We start from the raw sequence: 15,630 nt of genomic DNA, 5'->3' as shown, positions 1-15,630 counted from the left end.
TCCAGGCATGCATGGTCTGCTGACCACGCATGTGCAGCGGCCATTGCAGGGGAGGGTCCTCTACTTGTAATTTTGGAGAAATAATAGCCCGTAGGCTGCTGTAGGGTAATGCCATCTGGTGATAGCGTTATCCTAATGAGGTCAAGCTCCGGAAAGCTTTAATTCTGGAGCTTGGTAAATCCGGCACCACTACAGCCCTCATAGAAACCTACAGAGGCTGCATTTGCATCTGAGAATATATCTGCTGCAGTCCCTCCATAGTATATCTGGGGGTAAGCAATATTTGTGGATACACAGTGAAAAACAAATCTAGGTTTATCCTGCACCAGACTGAATATAATTAATTGACTGAATCATGAAAACCAACTAACCAAAAACAAATTAAGCCCAAATGGGCAGCTATTCTTGCGTTGGAGGTGCTCCCAGGAATAGTGTACCAGATACAAATTGATTTGGTGGGTGTGGAAGCACCCACACCTCACCAAAAAGAAGAAATTCCTATGTTTGGAGCACTCATTTTAATAATGTTATGTATGAATGGGTGAAAAATGTATTTAGTTTAAAACTTAGCATTTATTATTCAAATACTCAACTAAAAAATGATAACAGGGGTATACTAAAAATATCAATTAATAAATCCCCTCATAAACAGTGGTAAAAATATTAGTAAGTGAGAGCAAATACTATCGTCTTGAAATTATGTATTTTGCTCAAAAATTAATAACAAGACAATGATAGTAATCTATCAAACTTATTAGATAAGCAGCAGTAGTGATATTGGTGATATATATTCTTACGTGCAATAAAAAGATTTTTTTAGGAAATTAATTAATCTTTTGATATTAAACTTGAATATCTCATATAAAGTCCAAACTGATAATATATGTCTGGATTACACCTAGGCGGTATAAATAATGCTATACATCTAGGATCTGCTTCTCCCCATACTCCACAAAGTTTTTTTGTGCATCAAATACTATCATCCCTTCCATACAAAAGAAAAAGAAAAAATGCTATCCATGTCTGTGTAAAAACAAATGAGGAATACATAGTTGCAATTAGACTGTGCTGAGCACTCTGTCTACATTTTAGTTCATTTGTATCTTTAAACAGAAAACTGACACATTGATGTTTATATCAACAAAGTGTGTAACAAATGCAGGTGCCTTACACAGCCACTATTTGTAAGGGCCACATTCTAGTCATAGTGTAACAAACCACATAAGTCAGTCCAAAATGATCATTTTTGGAAAAGAAATAACAATGGCCCTCATTCCGAGTTGTTCGCTCGGTAAAAATCTTCGCAGCGCAGCGATTTTCCGCTTAATGCGCATGCGCAATGTCCGCACTGCGACTGCGCCAAGTAAATTTGCTATGCAGTTAGGATTTTTACTCACGGCTTTTTCATCGTTCTGGCGATCGTAATGTGATTGACAGGAAATGGGTGTTACTGGGCGGAAACAGGCCGTTTTATGGGCGTGTGGGAAAAAACGCTACCGTTTCCGGAAAAAACGCAGGAGTGGCCGGAGAAACGGAGGAGTGTCTGGGCGAACGCTGGGTGTGTTTGTGACGTCAAACCAGGAACGACAAGCACTGAACTGATCGCAGATGCCAAGTCTGAAGCTACTCAGAAACTGCTACGAGGTGTGTAATCGCAATATTGCGAATACATCGTTCGCAATTTTAAGATGCTAAGATTCACTCCCAGTAGGCGGCGGCTTAGCATGAGCAAATCTGCTAAAATCCGCTTGCGAGCGAACAACTCGGAATGAGGGCCAATATACATTAGAGCTCCTATACAGCTTGTTAATTATCTGTATTCAGAAATCATATTATTGCATGGAGAATTTAAACAAACAAGATCATGTTGTAATGTGTCATAGACAGTAGGAAAGAAAAGATTTTTTACACTGGCATGGATAGTAGAAAAATAGATACTATCACTCTAGTCAACTAATCCCATCTGCTGTCTAACCTCATCCATGAGCGGAGGAAAGATGAGAGTAGGACCGTCGACTGTGTTACGGAAATAAGAAAAATAGGCACACTGGCTGAGGACCCCGTCGTGGTGTTAGATGGGCCAACTTCACTATGCACATGCATTTTAAAGTGTCTATGACACATGCTTCTATAAATATGTATACAGTGTGTATATGTATATGTATGTATATATATATATATATATTGTCATATTAATCTGTCTCCTCTTTGCTTCCATGTTGTGTAGTGTCAGCGCCATTTATATGCTGATGGTTTCTTTTTTAGCATTTTTCCAAATATACTCCCAAAATAGAGAAAGAAACGTGCGCTGTAAAGGGAATACAATGAGAAATACAGCAGCTCATTTCTGTTTGTGCTTTAATTCACAGTAGTATAGAAGCAAATGGGGTTTTCTGTACAAATGCAGAGGACGCTTTAATGGTGAATTCTTGTCCATACATCTTTATGGTGTTGATTTCATGCTTTCATAAATAAGGTAATATAGTACAATATGAATATACAAGGCATCTTATATTAAAAGATAATAAATAAACATGGATGTATTCAGATAAGAACTTACATTGTGAAGTTATTGATTAGTGCCCCTTTGGGTATCTGGATATCAAATGAGAGGCTCTGTGAATGTGGAGCATTGTTCACCACTTTGCTCTGTATCATGGTATTGACGAAATGTGATGTAATGGTGGATTCCACTTTGTAACTGTACAGAGAGATTGAATCTTGAGAGGGAACCTATTAGGAAGAAGTCAATGAGCATATTATTCTGAAACTCCAACTAATGAGGAACAATTGTGGCTTGAATGAATGAATCTCGGATGTTTTCTTCAACTGAGACTTCCACATTTTCTTCAGAAAGCTGTTACTGTCATTTGTATTAGTGCCCCCCACCGCACCCCCCCTTAACCACCACCGCCGCGGAACACTGCAGCCCGCCAGTGGGACAGCAGGACAGTGCTAAAAAAACGGGACTGTTCTGTAAAAATCAGTTGAGAGGTATGTTATTGTCAGTGTATTGTGTGTAGCGTAGCTCACTCTGGGGTAGATGTAATAAGCCTGTAATAAGCCTGGGGAGGTGATAAAGTAGTGATAAGTGCAAGGTGATAACGCACCAGCCAATCAGCTCCAATATGTAAATTGATAGTTAGGAGCTGATTGGCTGGTGCCTTATCACCTTGCACTTATCACTGCTTTATCACCTCTCCAGGCTTAATACTTCTGCCCCAGTGTTCTAGGGATATGTCTATTACAGAGTCAGCACATCACACCTTGCAGAACATAATGCTGTCATACTGTAAACTATCATGATGGACAATATTTTGCTTACAGAGAAGGGTTGCTGTGTACCCCATACCATACATTAAATCAATGTCATCATGGGGGAAGACACAGATATCGGCTATCCCGCTGAGACACATAATCAGCTTTGTTTACACCCCTTGCACATGAAATGGCAAGTAACATACAAGAGCAACTTGCGCTGAGCTGCACAGCAAATGGGAATAGAACAGTAACTCTCTCCAGTTCTGTCATGTTATGGGAACTTTTCTTATATATTTGTGAATGTTATTAATAGCTATTTTGTATAAGGCAATTTCGGGTTACTGCTATTTTAATGTCTCTGCAATAATAAAAAAACAAAGCTGATTACATGAATTTCTCATTAAAGGCCAATGCAGTGTGTGGAATTTTGTCAAATATTTCATATTGTAACATTGTTGTCTTGACTGTTATAAAACAGTTTTACCGTGAGCCATGTGCAGACATTGTCTACTTGGGACTCCTTATTTCCTCAGTAACCCTCCTTATTGAGTGATATGTGACTTTACCTATGTGTTCTCTTTCATGTGGTCAGTGTCACTGACCCTGCAGTCACAGAAACATGCAGCTAATGGTTATCTAACACTGTCCTTGTGCGCTCAGCAGAAACACATACCTCTGCATCTCCATCAAATATGAGACTTCTCTGAAACAGAAGAAAACACAGATTAAATCCAATTTACCATATAGCTAATGAACATACATACACACTTTCTGAATTAAAAAAGAAAACAATCACAAATGTATTATTGTAAGTTTCAGCTGGCTGCACTACAAAATGCAACATTTCTTTAAACTCCACTAAAATAATATTGCAGAGACTGCAACCAGAAAAAAGGGCCCTCATTCGAGTTGTTCGCTCGCAAGGCGATTTTAGCAGTATTGCACACGCTAAGCCGCCGCCTACTGGGAGTGAATCTTAGCTTCTTAAAATTGCGAACGAAAGATTCGCAATATTGCGATTACACATCTCGTAGCAGTTTCAGAGTAGCTTCAGACTTACTCGGCATCTGCGATCAGTTCAGTGCTTATCGTTCCTGGTTTGACGTCACAAACACACCCAGCGTTCGCCCAGACACTCCTCCGTTTCTCCAGCCACTCCCGCGTTTTTTCCGGAAACGGTAGCGTTTTTTCCCACACGCCCATAAAACGTCCTGTTTCCGCCCAGTAACACCCATTTCCTGTCAATCACACTACGATCGCCTGAGCGAAGAAAAAGGCGTGAGTAAAAATCCAAACTTCATAGCAAATTTACTTGGCGCAGTCGCAGTGCGGACACTAAGCGGAAAAACGCTGCGATGCGAAGAAATTTTTCGAGCGAACGACTCGGAATGACCTCCAATATTAGTTGTTTTTTGTGAAAATGACTTTAAGGCTAATAACATCTCAGCATTAATCTCCTTTTGATTAGAGAGTCTTGCGACACATTCAATTTATTAGCATAACCCACAATTGTTCACTGATTGGGGATATATCCCTGATTGGGGGTGATTGACCTATACAGTGCAATATAGTTAAAACGAATATTTGTAATTTTTCTTAGCTAATTAATTAGCTATGCTGACATAGCATTCTCACGTAACACTAGTGTAAATAAAAATGAAAACATTACAGAAAATTGTACAGAAGTATAGCTGTAATTTTACTTAGTGGGAAAAAATCCCATTATATCTAAAAAATTGCTGATATTTTGAAATGAACCACTATTTATTTCCTTTGCCCTGATGTTTTCCAATTTGTTCATGTTTTTGTTCCAAAAGCCTACACAGTACAAAAGTACATAATGTAACACAGTGTTTGTAGTCATACCTATGTGTAACCAAGGGCTGATCTTAATATCTATGTCTCTGTTTCACAATTGTCCAGTAAATTAGATCAATGGTGCGTAATTGTTTATTCATTAATTTATTTTGCAGGGCATAAAGTGTCCGTGTGTCTTTATTATTACACACTACATGAGGTATTTCCAATAGACTGTTACAAATCAAACCTTCAGAGGACCTCAAAAATATATCCAGGACATACATTTTATATACATTTTGGGTCACAAGCCACTGATTTCGTAACTATGCTTTGTAGAGACTTTGGAAAAAAATATGTGCTCATTAGTGATACATTGAACTGTGTACATTGGACATATGAGTTCAAGATCAGCTATACATAGCATTATGCAAGTTGCTTTATCTGCATTATTTACGCAGATCAAACACTAGTGTATACCATGTTATTTAGGTTAAAGATGACAGCTATTGCATTTTAAGCTGTTACAAACACATATGGCATATAACTGTCCACGGTATCTAGATCTGAACTCAGTTCTATATAAAAGTAAGAGGACTATGGGAAAACGAATCATGGTATCTGGGACAGATTTATATAAAATGTTATGTACCAGCCTGGGACAGTAATACGGTTTATTTTATAGTTTATCTTCAAATAGCTTTATCACTGGCTATATTGTGCATTCTACTGAATAAATTGCATTCATTCACATATCTGACTGGATATCTGAGAGAAGAATAGGGCACAGTTACCTGTGAATGTACTTTAAATACTCCCATTTACTATTTTCACTACCATTCCTATACCTTTCTAGACGATAGAAAGCATGAAATAATCTAGAAAAAGGATTTAATAACATGTTTGAAAGTATATCTGTGTAAGCAATTCAGATTACCTGGTGGGCATGGGATCTAAGTGGGACTCTATTACATGTTTGATACAGGGAAAGTATAAAAACAGAGTCCATTGTCATTAGCAGGACAAACTTATTAGTTGAATGTATTCACATTGCAGATTATTCTATATTTATTATACAGATATATTTTCTACACAAATTATTATTTTTAATGTTAATAATTGGATTTACTGTTGCTTCTGCAAATCCCAGGTCAGTCATGACCCCGACAGCGTGATCCCAGCCACCAGTATGTCGGCAGCGGGGCAAGCACAAGAAAGCCCGTTGTGGGCTTGCTATGTTCACCATGCTGCGGGTTATATTCTCCCTCTATGGGTGTCCACGACACACATAGAGGGAGAAAAGCCTGTGGCCCTGGTATTCCGGTGGCGGCATTTCACCACCTGTCGGGATTCCAGCATCGGCATTGTTACCACCGGAATCCCGACAGGCGGTCTCGTGATTGCCTCCTGGAGCAAATATATGGTCAAGTGGAGATGTCATGGCTCTCGTTGTATCCCAAAATCAAGGCTGTGATTTCTATTTACAGCCATAGTATTTCTTCATTATTTCCTACTTTATATTGCTATAAACCATCCAGACTCTTTGAACCTATCTAGCCCAGAACTTACTGCAGAACTTTCTTATATTGCCCCACCTATAGAGATTTCCTGTCCTATATCCATATCCCAAACCATCCTTCTCCATTTTTAACATTGGTGTCCAATTAGAGTATCACATAATTTATTGTTTGGCATTAATATATAGTGCCAAAAGAAAGTTTAGTTGAACACCTTTGTGATTTGTTATTTATTGTTACCTGTTCACTTTTACACATTTGCAGACCATTTTATTAATTTGTGTTTTAAAGTAACAGTCTTTAAACATTTTTATTTATAGGTTTATACCTTTATTCTTTCACCAAGTGTAGATTCAAATTCTGGAATGAGGTCAACAAGATCCTGAAAAAAAAGTAATGTTCAATTACACTCTGTATGTTAAATAGTTTGCAATAAGGCATTTTTACTATACAACTGAGGGGATCCCGGCGGTCAGGATACCGACGCCGGAATCCCGACACCAGTTGAAATACCGGCGGTCGAAGTCCTGACCGCCGGCTGGTTACACCTCTTGGTTGGTGGTCCACGCCACCACCCAGAGGGGAATAGAAACCTGTGGTGACCAAAGGTCACCACCAGGCCCGGAGCGTGGCAAGCACAGTGAGCCCGCGAGGGAACGATGCGCTTGCTGCCGGGATCCCAGCTGTCGGGCTCCCAACATCTGTCTCCTGACCGCCGGGATCTCGTACTGATCCCCAACTGAGGGGTCTATGGGCCTAATTCAGACCTGATCGCTGTTGTGCGAATTCTCAAGGCAAGCGATTTAATCGACTGTGCATGCGTATGAATCATAGTGCGCACGTGCAAGGTCAAACTGCAAAAAAATTCAGCGTCTTTTTTGATCGCTAGGCGTACGCAGGTTGATTGACAGGAAGCGGACGTTTGGGGGTGGTAACTAGCTGTTTTCTGGGAGTGTCTGGAAAAACGCAGGCGTTCCTAAGTGTTTTCAGGGAGGGTGTGTGATGTTGGCTCTGGCCCCGATCAGCCTGTTTCTTTCGCACTGTAACAGTAAGTCCTGAGATACTCACAGACTGCACAGACTGGAGAAAAACATTAGATGGTGAGTGAGTTGTGAATGGATTTGCAGCTGACCGGCGTACAGTATGCACAACTATGTAGCATACGCAGACTTGCACGGGGCGGGAATTCACTCTATCTGAACATTCAAATTCGCAGAGGAGTGATCGAGTCTGAATTAGGCAGATGCACTAAAGCCTTGGAGAGAGATAAAGTGGACAGAGATAAAGTACAAACCAACCAGCTCCTAACTGTCATTTTTAAAACACAGCCTGTAACATGGCAGTTAGGAGATGATTGGCTGGTACTTTATCTTTAGTTACTTTATCTCTCTCCAAGGCTTAGTACAGTTAGGCCAAGACCTGCATATAACATTTGCTCTTCTCCAAAATCTTTATTTGAAAATCCTGCAGGTTGCCTCACCAGTATTCCTATAAGGCATGTGAGTACTAAAGATGCATTTGTATCAACACTTGGAGAGTGCTAAAGTGGAGAGAGGTAAACTACTATAATTTCCAAATATAGCCTGTAACATGGCAATTATTAGCTGATTGACTGGCACTCTATCTCTCTACACTTTATCACTCTCCAAATGTTGATGCATATGCCTCCTTATGTAAATGAGCATTTTTTTTCCAGAAAAAGTCACATTTAAGATGTATAGCAATCAGCGATGGCTGCAGCACAGACTATCTAGTGCAGAGGGGGAACCGCTAAGCACATATAAACATATATGTGTAGAAGTATGTAATATATGTGCTGGCAGTGTGTCCGGATCAGCAGCGGCACTGTGTACCATAGCCGCCATGGTGAACCCGGGACTCGGTATTAGGCTTAACTCTCCTAACCTACCCACTGACTGTGAAAGTGCCAAATGAGAGTCTGGGGGCGGGCTTAGGAGGGTGAAGCCAGTGCCGAGTCTCGGGGTCACCACGGCGGCTATGGTATACACCACCGCTGCCAATCTGGATACACTGCCAGCACATATCTACACATGTATGTTTATGTGTGCTTAGCGGCTATTCCCCTGCACTAGGTAGTTGGTGCTGTAGCGGCCGCTGGTAGTAATGTAAATGTTGCAGGTGATGCACTGTACTTTATAGGGTATTTACAGCCTGACATGTCAATGCCAATACATACTATATACAGACAGCCTATTTCACCCTTTTCTCAACCAAGTTACATTACTCCCTAGTCACAAAACACAAATAATGATATATTTTTCAAGAACATTGATTTCTGTGTAGAACCATTTAGCTATATCAGCACTGCACTGTGATACTTCCTACCTCCATGCTGTGCTGATGATGCCTTTGCTGTCTGTCTTGACAAAGACCCTGATGGGTCGAAATGTTGACATGTTCTTGGAATTGAGATGACCTAATAAAGATATGTGTGGACTTTTAACATTGGTGTGTGCCCCCTTCTGGCCATAATGGTCATTATCTGCATATCTATCTATCTATCTATCTATCTATCTATCTATCTATCTATCTATCTATCTATCTGTAATACACATTTATAGACCACTACAAATTTTTTTATTTGGACCTAAATCCTCTTAATACCACATTCATGCACTTAACTTGAGAGCTCATTGTTATTCAGTTACAATACCCTTTATTAGCTAGCACATTTCAATATATTGCCATAGCCAAATTCTATAACCTCTTGAATTCTAATCAAACACGAATTCTAATCAAACACCCTACTCATTGAGCTGTTTGATCCTGCATAGAAGCTTATAACACTATATGAAGCTACTGGTACTTTGTAAAAATAATCAGCATTGCAATTGATCAGATCTATGTAGTGCGCAGCCACACATCCAATCTCTTGCAGCCGCACACTACATAGATCTGCTCAGCTGCAATGCTGATCATTATTTAACAACGTAGAAGGCAAGCTTCAAATAGTTAGAATTCTCAAGCTTAAAATTATCTATCTTTCTATGCAAGGGCAGATAGCTCAATGAATAGAGGGTCTGACTGCAATGCCACAGGCAATGGGTTTGAATCCCGGGAATGTCAGCATCTTGAAATGTAATAAAGGACAGTGTGACTGAATAACAAAGAAATCTCAAGTTGAGTTCATGAATGTTGTATAGGTATTAGCGACAGAAGGGGTCAGGGTAGTAGACGGGCGGTCAGGAGATGCTGGGATTCAAAAAGGGGGGAAGCTGCATATGTATATCATATATCATAACACATATATGCTTCTCTTTCTTTCAGTGATGAGGGATATACACAGATATAGTTAAAGGTGTTCATTAAATACTTGATGAAGTGCTGGTGACAGTGCACCTTTTTATATAAGGGAGAGAAAACTATTCCTCTTCTACTGTTTATATTCGATATTTATCCCTATACCAACCATAGTCTTCATCAACACTGTGGGAATAAAAGATGTTGGACAACATTTTTTAAACAGGGGTATATTTGTCCATTTCAGTGGTGTATCTATAATAGGATATGTGGCATACACAGGCGTACACAGGCCCCTGGGTCCAAAAAGGCTGACAAAACAAACCTCTATTAAATCCTCTATCTTAATTTCTTTGCACTTTTCAGGGGTTCAGATTTTTTTTGTTTAATTAATTTCATATAATTTTAATTAGCAGATGAAAATTTAATTACAGCATATAGAATTAAGGAGCAGCTAATATTAAAAACAAAAAACAAAAACAAAACTTAATTGTTATCTTCCATTCATGTTGCTCTTTGTTTTGATGTACTTATTTCTACTCATTTAAACATGTACATCACCTATGCTGGACAACGCACGGCACAATATATGATACAAAACATTATGCTGGAGAGCTAAGATTTTAAGTAGTCATTCGCAATAATCACAAGTTATCAGTTATATACTAGTTTTCTGTGAGAAAAATTACAATTTGTATTTGTATCTTATGCTAAATGAACACAACTAGTGTTTTATTTATATTGTCTACATACAGCCATGCCAGAACCCCAGTCCAACAATTACTGTTAAATGTATCTATATTAGTTAAATGGTCTTTTTGTAATACAGGTTAAGTATCCCATATCCCAAATGCTTGGGACCAGTAGTATTTTGGATATTGGATTTTTATGTATTTTGGAATAATCGCATGCCATAATGAGATATCATGGTGATGGGACATAAGTCTAAGCACAGAATGCATTTATGTTCCATATACACCTTATATACACAGCCTGAAGGTCATATAATACAATATTTTGAATAATTTTGTGTATTAAACAAAGTTTGTGTACATTGAGCCATCAGAAAACAAAGGATTCACGATCTCACTCTCACTCAAAAAATTCCGTATTTCGGAATATTCCGTATTTCGGAATATTTGGGTATGGGATACTCAACCTGTATATACACTGACAATTATAGAAAGTCACATTCGAGTAAAAAAAAAAAAAAGAGCCTCTTATGCCACAGTGATTTAGGGGTCTATTTACTAAGCCAGAGGTTCCCAAACTCGGTCCTCAAGGCACCCCAATGGTCCTGGTTTTAAATGTATCCGTGCTTGGCCACAGGTGACTTAATTAGCACCTCAGTCAATTTAATTTACCCATCTGTGCTGAGCCATGGATATACCTAAAACCTGGACTGTTGAGGTGCCCTGAGGACGGCGATTGGTAACCTCTGTACTAAGCCTTGGATGGAGATAAAGTACCAGCCAATCAGCTCCTAACTGCCATGTCACAGGTTTGAAAAATGGCAGTTAGGAACTGATTGGTTGGTTCTTTATCTTCATCCACTTTATCACTCTCCAAGGCTTAGTAAATAGACCCCTTAGCTACTAAGAGTAATGCCCACTGCACTCTATAGAATATATTTCTTGTAGCTGGTCATTCAGATCAAATAGTCCCTTGTATAAAGATAGAAGTACGCAGAGAAATGTTTCTGTCCGCCAGACTGATGAGGGGTCTATTTACTAAGCCTTGGATGGAGATAAAGTTGCTGGAGATAAAGTACCAGCCAATCGGCTCCTAACTGTCATTTCTCAAACACAGCCTGTAACATGACAGTTAGGAGCTGATTGGCTGGTACTTTATCTCCAGCGACTTTATCTCCATCCAAGGCTTAGTAAATAGACCCATAAGTTTGATTTGGGCAGTTGGCAATGATGCTAAAGATATTGATAAAAATATATTACAATAAAATATGCTTTTAATTAGGATTGCAAGTGTGACATGGAACTAGATGCTTAGGGATATATGTACTAAGTGGAGAGAGATAAAGTACCAACTAACCAGCTCCTAACTGTCATGTTACAGGCTGGGTTTGAAAAATGACAGCTAGGAGCTGATTTGCTGGTACTGTATTTATGTCCACTTTATCTCTCTCCAAGGCTTAGAGGCCCACTTATTAACATTATTTATTAAAATATTGAGAAAAAAGGGTGTTTTCACACCATGTTCACATTATTTTAGTATCACCTGAATGTATTAAGGGCATTTGGAGCAGTTTTCATGAAAAACTTCTCCAAACCCCTTATTTCCCTTTTTTTTAGTAATCCACATTGCATCGCCCATACTTAGAATGGGAAATGTGATGTGGCCGAATTTACTAAAAAAAATAAAATGTGAAAAAATACCGCAGTGTACCCTGTGATAATCTCGCCAGCTCAGCCCCTGGCAGAGAAAGCTGAGCAGGGACCCAGCAGTGTGATCAGCTATGTGTGTCCGATGGACACACAGGCTGATCAAAGTGTTAAAAAAACACAAAAAAATAAAAATAAAAAAACAATAAAAAATCTTACTCACCTGTCCAGGGAGCCAGTGTCCGCTGCTCCGCTAAGCGCTGCCAGGCGCCGGGTCCCCAAATGCTGCGCTGTAACCCCGGTGCAGTAAAGTGACATTGCAAAGCGGCAGCGCACTTTACAGCACTGGCGGTCACCACAGCACACAAAACCTGGCACCCGGTAGCCCAGCATGAGCATCCCAGACCGGCTCCATGGACTGGTAAGTATAATGACCTGCTGGGAAGGGGGGCCCGTGGCGCACGGGGGTAGTCGCGATGGGGGGGACTGGGCGGCAGAGGTAGTGGGATGTTGGTGGGGGCGGTACATGCGCAGAAGGACATTGGGGTATTTTTTACGAGAAAAATACTCTGATGATGCTGCGGAGTGTCATCACAGGGACAGAGCTTGGTCGCAAGCTCTGTGCCTGCATGCGATAATTGATAAATCCCTGCGATGTAATCAATTATCGCAGTGCGAGTTTGGGTGATTTTATCACATGGCATCCACATCCAAGGATGCGGATGGTGATAAATAGGCCCCTTATTAAGTAGACCCCTAAATTAGGAAAGAGGCTGATGCACTATTTCATAAGTTGATGGTTTTTTTTTTTTACATTTGTAAAATAGCCTGTATGAAATACTCACAGCAGAATCTGGGTACTCCTCTATGAACACATCAAATCCTCTTATTTCAGCAGGGAAGAGTAACAGCAGGAGATAAAATACATGCTTCATTATTCCTGTGTCACAGCCAGAGGGAAACTCTGGCCTCCAGTGACAAAATGTTCTTCAAATGAGGCAAAACCCACAGTGCTGCAGAGTTTATAACTCTTCTTTTTTTTCAGAATCTAACATAATAAACTTTGTTCTGACCCATAGCAAATATTTGCCAAGTAGAATAAGTGACAGCTAGGACAGGGACTGAGAGGTTGTACAAACAGACAAGTTTCAGTTTATCATCTAGTGATAACCACCTAGCCTCCGCCAGAATGGACGTTGTCTTTCTATATTTCCCTTTTACTTTGAAGTTGATTTCTGTTTGTAATCTTTAGGTAAAGACATCAATATTCTGAGAAACATCCAGCAATCCTGGAAAACAACTGCCAACATGTATTGAACATAGAAGGCTCAGATTCCATAGTGCTGAAAATATAAATAAATTGAGGAAACCTTTTAATAGTAACATTACTGAGATGGTAGTAAGACGTGAACCACCAACTATAGAAAAGCTATAACTTCCAGCATCCTGTGTCAGTGAAGATACTGGAAATGGGGTAGTAAAATATTTCTAATTCCTAAAACATCTATTTCCTATAGACCCCTGCTTCCTTTGTTAAACTGATATGCGGTCAATATGCCGGCTGCCGGTATCCCGGCAGATGAAATACCGACGCTGGATTCCTGACACCCGTCGGAATACCAACGTTGGAATCCCGACACCCGGCATCCTGACCATAGCAACATACGCGGTGGGTTAAGTTTAGGGAAAGAAAGGGGGTGGGGGGGGCGGTTAGATTTAGCCGCCACCCGAGGGGTTAAGGTTAGGCTGCGGGGAGGAGGGTTAGGGTTAGGTCCCCCCGGGCGGATGGTTAGGGTCAGGCACTAAAGGGGGAGGTTAGGTTTAGGCTGTGGCCACAGAGGATTAGGGGGTAGGGGAGAGGAGGAAATACCCTCTACTCACCCCTGTCAGGATTCTGAACATTGCATCCCAGCATCGGAATTATGCACGCCGGGATCCCGAGCGCCGGCTATTCCTACCGAACCCGTTGAACTGTGTGTTTATATACTGTATATCTATAAATTCAAAACTTCTGTCAGAGTTTGACTTCACATAGATACACTAGGGAGATACCACAGTTAATCCCGTTGTTGTAATTGTTTCAGAACCTTTTACTTATGTTCTTTCATCCTGCCAAAATGTATTAGACGTCATCTGGAGCGCTGCCCTAGTGTACCTACTGTATATATCATACCGTGCACCTGGAGGCGAACTAGTCTGTGGTGCCCCACATCCAAACCCCCATCCTGTTGGCGCAGTAGCACAGCTGAGAGGGCAGTATACATACAGCCAGTTTGGGGTATTCTGCAGCTACAGATAGAGCCACGCTAGCCGTGGCTCCGTCTGTGACTATGCATCCCGGCATTGACGTCAGACATCTGCCCTCCGTTCGCCTGGACACGCCTGCGTTTTTCTTACCACTCCCTGAAAACGGTGAGTATCCGCCCCAGAATGCCTCCCGCCTGTCCATCTTCTTGCGATCGCCACTGCGATCACATTTGTAGCTGGCGGCGTCATTGCCCGGCAACGATCGTCACCAGGCAACGACGCGCATGCGCATTTATGGACCGTTCACACCGCAGCAAAGAACAGCTGCGTGCGAACGGCTCAGAATGACCCCCATAGTCTTGCAGTTGGTATAGCAATAGATGTAGTCACTCTAAAGGCTCAGACACACAAGGCGATTTACTCCAGGAGCAATATCGTCTAGTGCAGTGGTTCTCAAACTCGGTTCTCAGGACCCCACACAGTGCATGTTTTGCAGGTAACCCAGCAGGTGCACAGGTGTATTAATTACTCACTGACACATTTTAAAAAGTCCACAGGTGGAGCTAATTATTTCACTTGCGATTCTGTGAGGAGACCTGCAAAACATGCACTGTGTGGGGTCCTGAGGACCGAGTTTGAGAACCTGTGGTCTAGTGTATACACACTGTGTGATACGGCACTGTGACTTCATGCTGCGGCCGGCCCGAACATGCAGCATCTGACAACGTTGTCAGCTTGAGCTGCATGTACAGACGACAGAGGGAGTTGTTAACGACCCCCGGGAGCGCGCATCGGCCATCGTCAGCAGCATACGCACTGGGCGATATTATAAATGATATTGCTCAGGGGAGTAAGAATGAGAAAATCACTAGTGTGCTCTTGATTCTCCTGCAATTAAACAAGCAGCTGTATCTTGGGGCGGGCAGGAACAAGCTTGATTACATATGTGACAGTTGGTAGAACAGTATATACTTGTACAATCACATAAAGCACTCTGTGGTGGATGCACTACTTAATTTGACAGGCTGTGTATATGCCCACCAGCTGTTACCTCACTGTAGATGGCATCTGTACACTGCTCTGAGGTAAGGACTTAACACCTGGCGGCCATCTGCCCAGGGCTAGGGCTGCCATCAGAAATTATGGGGCCCGGAACTCACAAAATAGGCAGCCCCCCCCCAAAAAAAAACCAACAACAAATATATATA

The 15,630-nt window shown here is 41.0% G+C and overlaps 1 protein-coding gene across 1 annotated transcript in view; it reads right to left on the bottom strand.

The window, feature by feature from the left end:
- The window catches only part of ITIH2 (inter-alpha-trypsin inhibitor heavy chain 2), a 76,232-nt gene extending 63,051 nt beyond the window's left edge, over positions 1 to 13,181 (bottom strand). Inside the window, exons 1-4 of the mRNA XM_063926818.1 lie at positions 13,021 to 13,181; positions 6,904 to 6,957; positions 3,935 to 3,964; positions 2,561 to 2,733 (exon numbers count right to left, since the gene is read on the bottom strand). Of these exons, the coding sequence (XP_063782888.1) occupies positions 2,561 to 2,733; positions 3,935 to 3,964; positions 6,904 to 6,957; positions 13,021 to 13,110 (347 nt within the window). The 5' untranslated portion in view covers positions 13,111 to 13,181. The remainder of the gene's footprint in view (positions 1 to 2,560; positions 2,734 to 3,934; positions 3,965 to 6,903; positions 6,958 to 13,020) is intronic.
- Between the last annotated feature and the right edge of the window lie 2,449 nt (positions 13,182 to 15,630).

The sequence above is a fragment of the Pseudophryne corroboree genome, chromosome 6 (assembly GCF_028390025.1).
Source record: "Pseudophryne corroboree isolate aPseCor3 chromosome 6, aPseCor3.hap2, whole genome shotgun sequence".
NCBI classification, from domain to species: domain Eukaryota; kingdom Metazoa; phylum Chordata; class Amphibia; order Anura; family Myobatrachidae; genus Pseudophryne; species Pseudophryne corroboree.
The sequence above is the reverse complement of the archived record's forward strand: the minus strand, read 5'-3'. Positions and strand labels throughout refer to the sequence as shown.